We start from the raw sequence: 14,747 nt of genomic DNA on the forward strand, positions 1-14,747 counted from the left end.
GCACAACACAATCAAGATACTTTGCCCCAACTTAACCGTGAGGTTGTCAATCTCACCGGCTTGCTATAAAGAAAGGATTAAACGTATGGTGTGGAGAATGATGTTTGCTTGCAAAGAACAATAGAGAACAATGGTTGCAGTAGGTTATATTTCAGATGTAAAAGAATGAACCGGGGTCCACAGTTCACTAGTGGTGTCTCTCCAATAAGATAAATACATTATTGGGTGATCAAATTACAGTAGGGCAATTGACAAATAGAGAGGGCATAACAATGCACATACATATCATGATGACTACTATGAGATTTACTTAGGGCATTACGACAAAGAACATAGACCGCTATCCAGCATGCATCTATGCCTAAAAAGTCCACCTTCGGGTTAGCATCCGCACCCATTCCAGTATTAAGTTGCAAACAACAGACAATTGCATTAAGTATTGTGCGTAATGTAAACAATACAAATTTCCTTAGACAAAGCATTGATGTTTTATCCCTAGTGGCAACAACACATCCACAACCTTAGAACTTTACATCCTTTGTCCCGATTCAATGGAGGCATGAACCCACTATCGAGCATAAATACTCCCTCTTGGAGTTACAAGTATCAACTTGGCCAGAGCCTCTACTAGCAACGGAGAGCGGTTATTAACAATTAAGTAAAGCATGTGTATCTCCAACAACTGATATAGCATGTGATAACCTCCCAACAACCCAACATATCCCGATAACAGATCGAGATAAACAACAGAGCCTAAACATGCCTACGACTCGCAAGGCTCAAACATCAAGCAACGGCTATGGGTAAGGAATGATACATATAGGATTATTATGGTAAACAAGTGGAATAGGACACATGACTCGATAAAGAAGCGCAACTTATGTATAGCAGAGCGAGGGAGAGCAAAATATAAAATAGGTGAAGAGGGAGGGCTCGCATGTGGAAAGCTACAGAAGAACTTGTCGGAGAACTCGTCGTATCTCACATCAACACTTCGTGATCCTATCCGGGAAAAAGCAAAGTACTACAACAAACAACGGATGCACCACTTACTACTAAGAAAGAAGAATCGGCATGATCATGATATGATATGCATGTCATGGCAACAATGATGTAGTGCGACTTATCCAATTTAAGCGGAGTCGGAACTCCGGCATGCAAATTAAGTTGGAGTTGCATTTTCTACTGGCAAAGTTAAGTGTTGATTAGCATGGCATAACATGGCAGGGGTGCTCTACTTCAATATCAAACGGAGCGGGGAAACCCTAGTTGGATATCCGAAATACTCCGCATATATGTTAGGTGAACATGCACGACTATCAACACGCGACATGATGCGGGATGCAAACAGATGAGTGGATTGCATATTCATGTTCATTATGTTTTTTTGATCAATTTTCATATATAAAATATTTTATTTTGAGTTACGGTTTGCAAGTTATGATTTTTGCAAGTTTAAACAATTTCTGGATATTTCAGAAAAATAAAACAGGCAGGGGGCGAATTTGCTGGACCTGCGTGGTCCTGGGCCGGATCAGGTCTGCTGCTGGCGACGGATAAAAGAGTAGCGCCGGAGAAGGAACCTGGGCCAAGGCCCATCGGCGGATCTGAGAGGTAAAAAGGTTGGTTAAAATCGCCTCCCTTTGGGATTTGATCACAGGACCTACAACTTGAGGGATCAAGGAACAAACCACTGGGTTAGTGCCCCTAGGTTATCACATGTTTCCAGTATTAAGTTGCAAACAACAGACAATTGCATTAAGTACTGTGCGTAATGTAAACAATACAAATTTCCTTAGACAAAGCATTGATGTTTTATCCCTAGTGGCAACAGCACATCCACAACCTTAGAACTTTCTGTCACTGTCCCAGATTCAATGGAGGCATGAACCCACTATCGAGCATAAATACTCCCTCTTGGAGTTACAAGTATCAACTTGGCCAGAGCCTCTACTAGCAACGGAGAGCGGTTGTTAACAATTAAGTAAAGCATGTGTATCTCCAACAACTGATATAGCATGTGATAACCTCCCAACAACCCAACATATCCCGATAACAGATCGAGATAAACAACAGAGCCTAAACATGCCTACGACTCGCAAGGCTCAAACATCAAGCAACGGCTATGGGTAAGGAATGATACATATAGGATTATTATGGTAAACAAGTGGAATAGGACACATGACTCGATAAAGAAGCGCAACTTATGTATAGCAGAGCGAGGGAGAGCAAAATATAAAATAGGTGAAGAGGGAGGGCTCGCATGTGGAAAGCTGCAGAAGAACTTGTCGGAGAACTCGTCGTATCTCACATCAACACTTCGTGATCCTATCCGGGAAAAAGCAAAGTACTACAACAAACAACGGATGCACCACTTACTACTAAGAAAGAAGAATCGGCATGATCATGATATGATATGCATGTCATGGCAACAATGATGCAGTGCGACTTATCCAATTTAAGCGGAGTCGGAACTCTGGCATGCAAATTAAGTTGGAGTTGCATTTTCTACCGGCAAAGTTAAGTGTTGATTAGCATGGCATAACATGGCAGGGGTGCTCTACTTCAATATCAAACGGAGCGGGGAAACCCTAGTTGGATATCCGAAATACTCCGCACATATGTTAGGTGAACATGCACGACTATCAACACGCGACATGATGCGGGATGCAAACAGATGAATGGATTGCATATTCATGTTCATTATGTTTTTATGATCAATTTTCATATATAAAATATTTTATTTTGAGTTATGGTTTGCAAGTTATGATTTTTGCAAGTTTAAACAATTTCTGGATATTTCAGAAAAATAAAACAGGCAGGGGGCGAATTTGCTGGACCTGCGTGGTCCTGGGCCGGATCAGGTCTACTGCTGGCGACGGATAAAAGAGTAGCGCCGGAGAAGGAACCTGGGCCAAGGCCCATCGGCGGATCTGAGAGGTAAAAAGGTTGGTTAAAATCGCCCCCCTTTGGGATTTGATCACAGGACCTACAACTTGAGGGATCAAGGAACAAACCACTGAGTTAGTGCACCTGGTTTGGATTAAGAGAAGCCACCCGACATTTTGAAGCAAAATGAGGCGGAGATCTAAGAAACGGACAACTCGCAATCGAGCGTTGATCTGAGGATTCCGAACGAACCGGGACTGTTGACGTGTATAAAGTAAATTGCCTAGTCCTTTCCATCAGTTCGGATTTTTGGTTCAAGTGGTTAGTGCATGAAGCTTAACATGGTATCAGAGCCCCAGGTCTCGAGTTCAAATCCTGGCTTTCACAATTTATTCTAAAAAATCCTCGCAGCCTCCTGCCGTGTGTATCCGGCCTTCCGCTGCCTCTTTGCCTTTTTACACGTGTTGACTTGTCTTCTCGTCTTCCCGTCACACGTGAGAGGGGGTGTTGACATGTATAAAGTAAATTGCCTAGCCCTTTCCGTCAGTTCGGACTTTTGGTTCAAGTGGTTAGTGCATGAAGGTTAACATGGACGGAGAAGTCGACGTCGGGGATGTGCTTGGTTTGGCCGGAGAAGCACGAGGGCGGCCGGAATTTGACGATTTTCTCGCCGGACTTGGAGACGGAAATGGCGAATTTGCAGACGGACGGATAGGTTCCGAGTCGATTCCTTGCGCCAGGATGTAGAGGGCGACGAGGCGAAGCTCCTGGTGCCTTCAACTCGGCGAGGGGCAGCCTTGAGTGGCGGCGCCATGGTGAGGTGGAGGCGGTGCTGTACGGGGGTGTTTCTCCTTCGTTTTCTTACAGAGTAGAGAAAAAGCAAGGTGGAGGGAGGTAGGTGGCGGCGGTGTGGATGGGAGAGAGTGCTAGGGTTTGCTACGGGCTCGAGCGGGATTAAAAAGGGGAGGGGAAGGGAGCATGTGTCGTGTGGGTGCGGTGGTGGTCACGCCACCGTGCGTGCTCCCATCGCAGTCGAGGGAGAAAGGGAAATGGAGAAGAGGCTGAAACGAAGGGGTATGGGCCGGATCGGGCTGCAGGGAGGAGAGGGGAAGATGGACCAGAGGGAGAGATAGGCCCAGGGAGAGAGGGGAAGGGGTTTTAGTTTTATTTAGCAAGTCATTTTCTTTTATTTTCCAAACTGTTTTGGAAATCAATTTGAAAACAAACCAAAACAGGACCACTTTATTTGAAATCTGAAAACATTGAAAATAATTTTGTTTTGTTTGATACCTTTATAGATTAGGGTTTTATTTTAAAAGAATGGACAAGGGGATGGTTTATTATAAAACCCATGTGAGAGGGAAACCGAAATAGTTTGGGTTTGTAAAAAAATAATTTTATTTATTAAAATCATGGATGATATGATGCATGATGCATGATGATGCATAAAAAGGAAAAGAACAAATAAATCTAATAGGGGGTGCTACCCGTGGTCGTTACATTGCCCAAAACCCTAATTGTATTACTATTGATGATTATTAATAGATGACGGATTTTTTGAAGAAAAAATCCGGCAGGAAGATTATACTCGACCGGAGACTCTCAACTGGTTGGCGATGCAGGGGTGTAGCAACATAGCGTGTGCTCATGAGTCCTATCAGGATGGAATGGTAACAGTTCGAAAACGCCTCTTTGCCTACTTCACGAAAATGATAGGGTTACTCTCAGTTACTGACGGACTGATTTAGAGCATCTCCAACAGATGTGTGGTAGCGCCGCATGCTAAAAAAATTACAACGCCGTTTTTTCAGTTTTAGCGTGTGTGTTTGCGAATCACTTTACCAGGCGCTGCATAATTTAATAAATCGCTATCAAGCGCTTCACCAGGTGGGGTAAAACGCAGCGCGCATCAGGGTTTTGACGCTTGATCAAATACAATATGCAGCCACATGAACACAAACAATGAAATATATGGAGACATAGTTCAAGACCACCAACTAAGAAACATAGTTCATGCAAAAAGTAGTAACTATCGATGACCATTCATCATCACCATCTTCTTTTGCACCTCCATCTTGTTTTTCATCTTTATTTTGAACTTCGGTTGTGTGTGCATTAGTAGAATGAATTGGAGGGGTGGTATGAAGCCATCATTGGGAGTAGCCATTGATGGCATTGGAGAAACCATTGACATGAATCCACCCGGAGAAGCTCCCATGGCACCCATTCCTACATTCCCTCCCATGTCTTCCATTCCTACAATTGAACTCATCCCTCCCATGGAACTCATTCCTCCCATGCCTCCCATTGTACTCATTCCTCTCATGCCTCCCATGCCACCCATGGAACTCATTCCACCCATGCCTCGATAGCATCCCATGGCTCTCATGGTACTCATCCTTTTATGCGCCAAGATTTGATCACACATGAGGTTGATGTACTCCTTTTACCTTTCGTCCAGGTTGGATGTGTACATCAAAAAGAAATTCTTCCTTTGCTCGATGAGGCGTTGATTCTCCTCAGCCGTGGCCCTCTACTCCTCTAGTGCCAACCTTCTCTCGTCGGCGGCCGCCCTTCGCTCATCGGCCGCCACCCTCCTCCTTTCGGCCTCGGCATCTTTTCTCTCTACTCAACTTCCTCTCCTCTACCGCATCCTTTCTTGATTGCACCATATCTGCCATAGCTTCGTTAAAATCTTCATCTCCAGACTTCCTCCTTGCTATTTTAGCTTGTTTCTTTCCAATTGGTCTTCCCCTTGTTGTTTTTGCAATCGAGTTAGGAGTTTCTTCACTTGATGATGAATCTTCAAGGCCAACGACACCATCTATTGTTTCCTTGATTGCTTTTCTTTACTTGATTGGGCCTTCTAATCCATCATGATTCCTCCACTTTTGTTCATTCTTAAGTTCACTCCAACAATGGTACAAAACAATTTTTTCCCTTCAACCATCTTGCCCTTCTTGTTCGGCTTAGGATCTCCCATGAATAAATTATGGAAAATCTCGTTCTACATAAGTAAAAAATCGTTGTTAGTGCAAATAAAACAAATAAACAAGATGAGAGCAACAGGTAGTGCAGATAGAACTTACCCTATCTCTCTCATGGTACCACTTGGGTTTATTTTGTCAACATCCCCAACCATTTTGAACAATCGGTGTTGATAACTTTGGTCCTGATGGAAACTTGACCACTGACTTATAGTTTGTAATTCTTGCCCAGTATGTATCTTTTGTTTGATCCGTTCCGGTAGCCGGATCCATACCCACCTTGCACCGTTTTGCAAAGCAAAACGTCTTCTTCGGCAGCAGAGTTCGCCGACTGTCCCTCCTTCGGTGCATTGACCAAACCCTCACCATCCGCATCCACTCCATATGTACCACTATCAAGATGTATAGACGAATAATTAATTAGACCCAACATTCATATGTGACATGAATGTCTCATCATCAACAGTACATACGAATTGCTATCAAATTCTATTCATTCACACAAATACTATTCATCTAAACATGTATGTAGCAAGGAGCAAGTCCATACTCTGCTGTCATATCGTCGCCCATGTTGGGCGCGCCTGAATCCGATGCAAATGCCTCCGGTGGCGGCGATGGTGGAGGAGGCATCCGTGGCGCCATCGCAGCGACAGGCTCCGTGGCAACCTTCGACTTCTTCGGCCCCGTTTTTTCTGCACTGCCGCGGCCACCGACGACCACTTCGTGACTGGTTTCTTCATCGGGGGAGGTGTTGCCGGCGTCGGCGCAGCGCTTTCGGTTGCTGATCTTAGCGCCATGAACAGTTTCCGCACGAGCGATGTCCAGGGATGTCACCAGCCTTCGGACGCTAGGGTTCTCCGTCGCCACCGTGGGAGAAGCTTCGGCCGGCGGATCGGAGTTCACGCCAGCGGAATCCAGCGGGAGAGGAGTGGAGCGGCTTGCCATCGCCGGTGAATCGTGCGCGTGGAAGCGAGAGAGGGAAAAATCAGGAGCGTAAGAGGGGAATGGTCGAGCGGTTGGCTTTCTCGCGCTCGTATTTTCCTTTACAGCGTGGTGCCGCGCGCCAAATATGCACAAAAGATGCAGTACACAGGGCCACAAATTCGCGCACGCTGGAAAAAAATAGCGCGCCGCGCTATAGGCTCTTAGTTGCTACTCGAAGGAATGGTTTTGGAGTACCATTGGATTACCAGGGGATTTTAAAAGTCCTCATTTTCAGACAGTACGCTTCTTAAAAACTGGAAGCTCCGCGGCTTCAGTTCTTTCATCCCCGATCAACTGAAACATGTCAAGTAGTACCCGGACTTTTAAACACACTTCTACTAATTCCACAATTACAAGAACAAACGAATCTCAAAACGTGACCACTGGATACATATGTACTGCTTGGAAACTTGACCACTGACTTATTCTTGACTCTCTGGTGTGGTGTTTTATGGACAGCTCAATGTCCTCTCCTCTAGACGTGGTTTCTTATACAGATGCCAGCCATCGATGAGCTCGTCTCAAAACACCACTATGGCGGCGAGGGCGTAGGGGAGGCCGGCGGTTTGAGATCTGGATACTGCGCACACACGCAAACGGAGATTAATGAGCACATGCTGCACTGGTGTCGTCTTTCAGGTGTGTTTGTTTGTAGGACGAGGCATATTGAAGTTACGGAATAGTATGTATCGCTTACACTCGCATATGGAGAAAGAGGTCTGGGCTTTGCTGGAGGCGGTTCTGTGACGGCTTCTGCTACCACTGGCGAGGTAACTTCTACCGGGGATTCGGTTGCCGCTGCAGCCTCAGCCTTCGCCTCCGCCTTGCCCTCTGCAGCAGGTGGGGTTGGGCTGGATGGTGGTTTGAGATCCGCGTACTGAAATACAGAAATAAAATGGTGAAAATGGTTAGATTGGTTAGGTTCCTTTGTGCAAATAAACAGCACCGCAGCATTGCTCACGTTTGTATATGGTGAAAGTGGTGTCGACGCTACGGTCTCAGGAGAAGATTCTGTGCTTGCTTCTGCAACTGGTACAGCAGCTGGGGCTGCTTCTTCTACTGGTGCAGCAGTTGCGACGGCAGCAACTGGGGCTGCTGCTGTTGCTGCTGGTTGGCTCTTAGCTACACCAGAAGTAGGCAACAAAGCCTGACCGATTTCCTGCCGATGAAACAACCGACAAACATTTTACTATGAAAAACAAAGCAATTTTGCTCACGTTTTGATGGAAGGCATCATAAAGTTGGACATTGTTTCTGAAACTTCCAGCCTGACAGCATTGGCATGTGAAATAGTGCATATGGATCATCTTAAAAAAAAACTTATAGATATGTGGGTACAACATGAATCGGCAAAAAAGCTATTAATGGCCATATAAAAGATTCGTATAATTCTAGAACATTTGTAGTTTAGTGGATGCATCTTGCTCACCATACCAATACAAAAGCATTACATTCAGATTTATCTTGTACGGATAGTTGCTACTACTCTGTTCCAAACTATAAGAAGATTTGGAATACTAGTTTAGCCTTCCAAAAACATCTTATAATTTGAAACAGAGGTAGTATTTGCGGTCCGTTGGGGAGAAAAATATTAAGGACAGGAAAGAGTTTAAAACAGTAACACAAATACCCTGGCAGAAGGTGCATCAACCAAGGTAAAACCAAACAATTAATAGCTGAACCGGATGATTTTCAGTCCAACTCAACAGAAGAATGCCCCACTAATATTGGGTTTTGACTCTTGAAATGTAGAACCTAAAGATATTAGTGAAGAATAAATAAAAATGACAAAGCGAAGGCGTATCTACAAAAGTTATATTTTTTCCTAGAATAAGTGGAGTTTGTTTCCTAGGACATGTCTGCTGAGAATTCAACATAACTATCAGCAAACTGATTCATTTAGAGCCCAACTCGAGAAAATGAAACTGATATTACTGAAATGACAGGTTAACACTAAGCATCCAGGAGGTGGCTAACTACCTTAATTTCATCAACAAGCTCCTTTGGAGCAACCTTTTTGTTAAAGAAGTCATCGATCTGTTGTAGGGTCTTCTGTCGGTCCTGTGAGCGGCACAGATAGGTAGTTCGTCAGCAAAAACATCTTCTGTACGAAGGAAAAGATTGCCATTCATATCTCTGAAGCCCACTGAGAAGAGAAGAAGGAAATAAGCACCTCGGCATACAAGAGCTTGTTTACCACCAGCTGGACAATGGCAGCTGAACCCAGAAACTGCAGCACGGTTTCTATCTGCAGTACATAGCATACATGATTTGCAGAAGGGAAACTGAAGCAACTCATCAAGATGCGAAAGCATGATAAGTATTAGAAACCTCTGTGTAGGCCAGTATTCCGAAACCAGTAGCGGCAGCAAGACCAATAGTGACGGGCAAACCTTCTGAACCATCCTGTAAATTAACGCATGATAAACTCAACACTGTACTGACACATAAATATTAATCAACAAGAACATGAGAACATAAATGTGGAGAAGTCAAGCAGAAGTGAAGGTAGACAAAAGAAAGGTATAGTTGATAACTCACCCCAAATAGCTCACCAAAGTCCAAACTGAATCCCTTCTTGGGAGCAGTCCAGGGAAGATTACTGCTCTGCAGTAGATCACTAGCAAATGGTGACATTTTGCATAGAGAATATAAATGTTAAATACATGTTAGCAATGAATATAATCTCGGTAAAGCGTAAGTACCTGCCATCCTCGAGGTCCATCTGCACCATCCTTCACTGCGAAAGCAGCTTTGTAACCATTGGCTGTGACAAGCTCAGCAACTAGCTCAGAGTTCCCATCGAACCTGGTTTCCATTTTATTCACGTAAATGTTCGGAAGGACAAGAAAATAAAATAATGTAAATTAAACATTCTTTGCAAATTCCATACATTAAACATGATCTCATTCTTGTTTAGAAAAGAATGTGGATAACTGTAAGCATAAAAAAGAATAAATGTGGACAAACTGATCGCATTTTTATTGTTATCCGTTGGTCAAAACGGATGATTAAATATGTGCCAGTTCTTAACGGGACCGCATCTTCATTCATAAACACGGGAAACTGAGTTATATTTATGTAGTACAAAAGTCAGAAATGTTTTGAATTCTCCCTGATGCAACAATATGTTCTGCATTTATCTAGTGACTTGTACTCTTTACTATTCAATCAGTGCCATCTTGATGAACTTCATATTTATTACTAGAATCCACTTCAATGAACGCCATTTAGAAGCATTGCCAAATGACAATGTGCTAGGTGTTACCAACATCCTTTTCCTCAAGTCAATGAGCAGGTGCAGAGCATCAGGAATACATGGCTGGGCACAAACCTATGAGGATTCAACCCAACTAGCTAGTTTTTAGATTTTATTCATGTAAAATGGGTTATGATTATCATCTAGTTTATTTTAAATTTTGAGATCTTAACACGACATAATTTTGCTACTGGTTTTCTTAGCTGGTAAGAGTTAAGAACTGAATCCGCTAACTAATAACTATTATCTCCCTTCTGAAATGTAGTATATTTTGAAATTAGATTTTCAAAACATACTACATTTTGGAATTGCGTTAGTACAAAATAATGGACATATATACACAAAAGAAGCAAACACATTGCAGGTGCTTCTCACTTGTCAAGGATGATCAATGTGGTGTTCTCGGGGTCCTTGAAGCGCAGCTCAAGCTTCTTGAGGAAGCCGTTCTTGTCTTCCCCGTCGTAGGGCACGGCCACGGCCTTCTTCTTGGCCTCCCGGATGTCCGGCGAGCCGGCCTCCCGGGCGTCCTTGATTGGCCTGATGTCGACGAGCTGCGCGCCGGGCTCCTCCAGCAGCGTCTGGTACGCGGCCTTCCCGGACACGGTGCCGTACGGCTTGGAGGCGCCGCCGAGCAGCCGCGAGACGAAGAACGGCACGGCGACCACGGCGACGCCCGCGGCGACGACGAGCGGGTTCTGGGCGACGAAATCGGCCAGCCCGCCGAGGCCGAGGTCCGGGAGCGCGAAGCCGCCGTCGCCTCCGCCGGCGGTGTCGGTGGAGAGCCGCAGCATCTCCTCGTAGGAGAGAGGAGCGGCGAGGGCTGCGCCGCCGCCCGCGAGCCCGAGCGCGGCCGCGAGGCCTCCGGCGCGGGGGAGGCGCCTATAATTGCTGGGCCGGCGCCGGGCGCGGGCGCGCGGGGGAGTCAGCGTCGTGGGCGCGGCGGAAGAGACGATGGCGGCCATTGCATAACCGGTGGCCTCCGGTCCGGCGATGTCGGCGGGAGCGGCGTTTAGGTGGCGGGAGGAAGTGGTGGTAGTGGGTGGCAGGTTCGGGTCCGGGGGAGATGAGGAAGGGGGTGAGCTGGGAGGAGGCAGCAAACGGGAGGAGGCCAGGTGGATGAGGGGATCAGACTCGTGGCCATTTCACAGGCTGCCATTTCTCGCGACCTCCGCATCGGCCGCTTTTTGGGAGTGACAGGAGTGTAGTACGCGACGGCGACTGCGCACGTACATGTGTACTACAGTACTCGCCGCCGGCCGCCGGCCGCCGTGGTGAAAACCTACCCCACTTTCGGTGAAAAAATCGCATTATTCAGTTGACACACTCATTTTAATTGATGGCTCTCAAATTTTAACTTTTTTTCTCTAACCTTCGATGGAAGGCACACCGCACACCCTGCGCGCCATACGGGCCGGTCCCAGTTAGGTGCGGGTTTCCTCTTTTTTACGTTGTCTCTTTTCTTTTTTGTTTCATTTTCCTGTTTTTGTTTTCTGTTTTATTTTTCTTTTGTCTTTTTTCTGTTTCGAAGATTATTAAATTTGAACGCATTTTATAATTTGAACAAATTTATAATCTTGAACGAATTTTGAAATTTTACAAATTTATATTTGAACAAATTTTGCAATTTGAACAAATTTTTAATCTTGAATGAATTTTGAATTTTGAACAAAATTTTAAATTTCGAACAATTTTTGAAATTAATTAAAAAATCATTTTAAAAAATTGTTCAAATTTAAAAAACGTTCAGTTTCAAAAATTGGTCCAAGTTAAAATTGTTCAGAATTTGGAATTTTTTATTTTTCAAAAGTATTCACATTCTACAAAAAAATAGAAAAGGAAAAAAGAAACAAAAAGGAATCAGTTACCTGATGCCGTTGGGCCGCGGCCCAGCAGGCCACCTCACGCCTGTAGGGGTGTGCGGTGCTCGCACCCGGTCGGTGTACACCTCATGCCTGGTCGGTGTACAGCATCACCCGGCATTGTGTGGAGATGGAACCTAAGTGGCGGAGCCAGCAGGGTGGAAGGTTGGGCCTGCCCCACCCTAAGATTTGGCCCAACCCATGTACCATATATAGAAAATAAGCAAAAAATGAAAAAGCCTAACCTAAGTTGGGTTCTGCCCCACCCTAACAAAATGAGCTGGATTCTCTCTCAGGGGTGAAATACCAAGATGTGAACATGCTGGCTATGCCGGCTATGGAGGATGGCGTTTTTTGTGCATTGTTAGTTTCCTAGAGTTGAGGAAGTTTTTTCAGAGTTGAGTTGTGATCCCCACGGACATTCATGGTGCTATTGCTGTCCCGGACACAGATGATGCTATTGCTGCCCCGAGTCTCTATTTTCTTCGACGGGATCTTTATTTTATTTTTATTTTGCTTTTCGGATATGTGCATTCTTCATGTCTAGACTTTATCTAATCACTGTTATTGTGGAGGGGTATAAATTGAAATATTTTTTAATATTTTGGCTTATATTCGCCAAACAGGATGATAGCAAGGAACCATGCATTATTTTTTTTTTGAACATAGAACCATGCATATTCAGTAGAGAGCTTGGCCAACACAAAAAAAAAAAAGTTAAATACATGGCGCACCAAGAACTTGTTCACGATGTGCTAATACACTCACAAACGAGCCATCTTGCTATATCCATGTAGCCGCACGCTATTCGTCCTGTCCGCTCCCGCGAGCGGCAGGGCGAACCCTAGATCGGGCCGCCGCCAGCCCCTTCCCACCTCTTCCTCTCCCCCTCGCCGCCGCCAGAGGGCGTCCCCGGGCAAACCCCCCGGGGCGGCGGCGGGGGCTTCTTCTCCCCCTCGCGTGGTGGTGGCGGCGCGGGTTGTTCCGGTCGGCGAGGGTGCGACGCTGGTCGTGTGGCGTGGCCGCTTGGCGACGGCGTGGCGGCTACGTGTGCTGGGCCTGCTCGCTCACGCCGAAAGCTTGGGTGACGAGACGGCCCAGATCATGCTAGCTGGCGCGGCGACTTCCAGGCGGCGGACCTGGGTGGATCTGGCCCGGAAGCTCTTGATCGGGGTGCTGCGGCTCGATGGACGGTGCAGGTGTTGGTTCCTCCCGGGAGTGGGTCGAGAGGGCTCTTCCATTCCTCCCCATTGCTCTGCGGGCGTGGTGCTTGGATCCAGACCCGGCGGGCGGGATGCCCGCGGGTGGCTCTGCCCTTGTGGTCTTCAGCTGACTCGGAAGGCGGTGGGCACCTGGTCTGCTTCAAGTTGATGGCGTGGTGCAGTGTGGAAGCCGGGGCGGCGTCCATGTGTTGGAGATATGCCCAAGAGGCAATAATAAAGTGGTTATTATATATCTTTATGTTTATGATAAATGTTTGCATACCATGCTATAATTGTATTAACCGAAACATTGATACATATGTGTTATGTAAACAACAAGGAGTCCCTAGTAAGCCTCTTGTATAACTAGCTTGTTGATTAATAGATGATCATAATTTCGTGATCATGAACATTGGATGTTATTAATAACAAGGTTATATCATTGATGAATGATGTAATGGACACACCCAATTAAGCGTATCATAAGATCACGTCATTAAGTTCATTTGCTATAAGCTTTCGATACATAGTTACCTAGTCCTTCGACCATGAGATCATGTAAATCACTTATGCCGGAAGGGTACTTTGATTACATCAAACGCCACTGCGTAAATGGCTGGTTATAAAGGTGGGATTAAGTATTCGGAAAGTATGAGTTGAGGCATATGGATCAAGAGTGGGACATTGTCCATCCCGATGACGGATAGATATACTCTGGGCCCTCTCGGTGGAATGTCGTCTAATTAGCTTGTAAGCATATGAATGGTTCATCAGAGATGACATACCACGGTACGAGTAAAGAGTACTTGTCAGAGACAAGGTTGAACGAGGTATAGAGATACCGATGATCAAACCTCGGACAAGTAAAATATCGCGTGACAAAGGGAATCGGTATCGTATGTAAATGGTTCAATCGATCACTAAGTCATCGTTGAATATGTGGGAGCCATTATGGATCTCCATATCCCGCTATTGGTTATTGGTCGGAGAGAAGTCTCAACCATGTCTGCATATTTCACGAACCGTAGGGTGACATACTTAAGGTTTGATGTCATTTAAGCAGATATGGAATATGGAATGGTGTTCGAAGTTTTGTTGGGTGTCTCGGATGGGATCCAGGACATCATGAGGAGTTCCGGAATGGTCCGAAGAATAAGATTCATATATAGGAAGTCATTTTCTAAGTTTGAAAATGATCCGGTGCATTTATGGAAGGTTCTAGAAGGTTCTAGAAAAGTCCGGAAGAAATCACCATGGAAGGTGGAGTCCCGGAGGGACTCCACCTAGCATGGCCGGCCAACCGAAGGGTGGAGGCGTCCCAGGTGGACTCCACCAAAGGTGGCCGGCCACCCCCCCCCCCCCCAAGGAAGGGGTGGGAGTCCCACCTTGAGTAGGAGTCCCACCTTGGGTAGGTTTCGTCCTTATGGCAAGTTTTGAGTTGGGGTCTTATTCGAAGACTTGGAGTAAAACTCTTGGGGGTTCCACCTATATAATGAGGAGCAAGGGGAGGGGGCCGGCCACACCAAAGCCTCTTTGGCCGCACCCCTTAGTGGCCGACGCCCCC

General features: G+C 45.7%; 1 protein-coding gene across 1 annotated transcript; it reads right to left on the bottom strand.

The window, feature by feature from the left end:
• Nucleotides 1–7,107: 7,107 nt before the first annotated feature.
• Nucleotides 7,108–11,227, bottom strand: LOC127344964 (protein THYLAKOID RHODANESE-LIKE, chloroplastic). The gene is made up of 9 exons (XM_051371347.2): nucleotides 10,498–11,227; nucleotides 9,569–9,671; nucleotides 9,405–9,470; nucleotides 9,195–9,269; nucleotides 9,037–9,111; nucleotides 8,844–8,924; nucleotides 7,825–8,022; nucleotides 7,561–7,740; nucleotides 7,108–7,443 (listed from the first exon to the last, which is right to left on the bottom strand). Exons 1-9 carry the CDS (start codon nucleotides 11,082–11,084, stop codon nucleotides 7,396–7,398), a joined length of 1,413 nt encoding a protein of 470 aa, XP_051227307.1. The 5' UTR covers nucleotides 11,085–11,227; the 3' UTR covers nucleotides 7,108–7,395.
• Between the last annotated feature and the right edge of the window lie 3,520 nt (nucleotides 11,228–14,747).

The sequence above is a fragment of the Lolium perenne genome, chromosome 6, assembly GCF_019359855.2.
Source record: "Lolium perenne isolate Kyuss_39 chromosome 6, Kyuss_2.0, whole genome shotgun sequence".
In the NCBI taxonomy this organism is placed as follows: domain Eukaryota; kingdom Viridiplantae; phylum Streptophyta; class Magnoliopsida; order Poales; family Poaceae; genus Lolium; species Lolium perenne.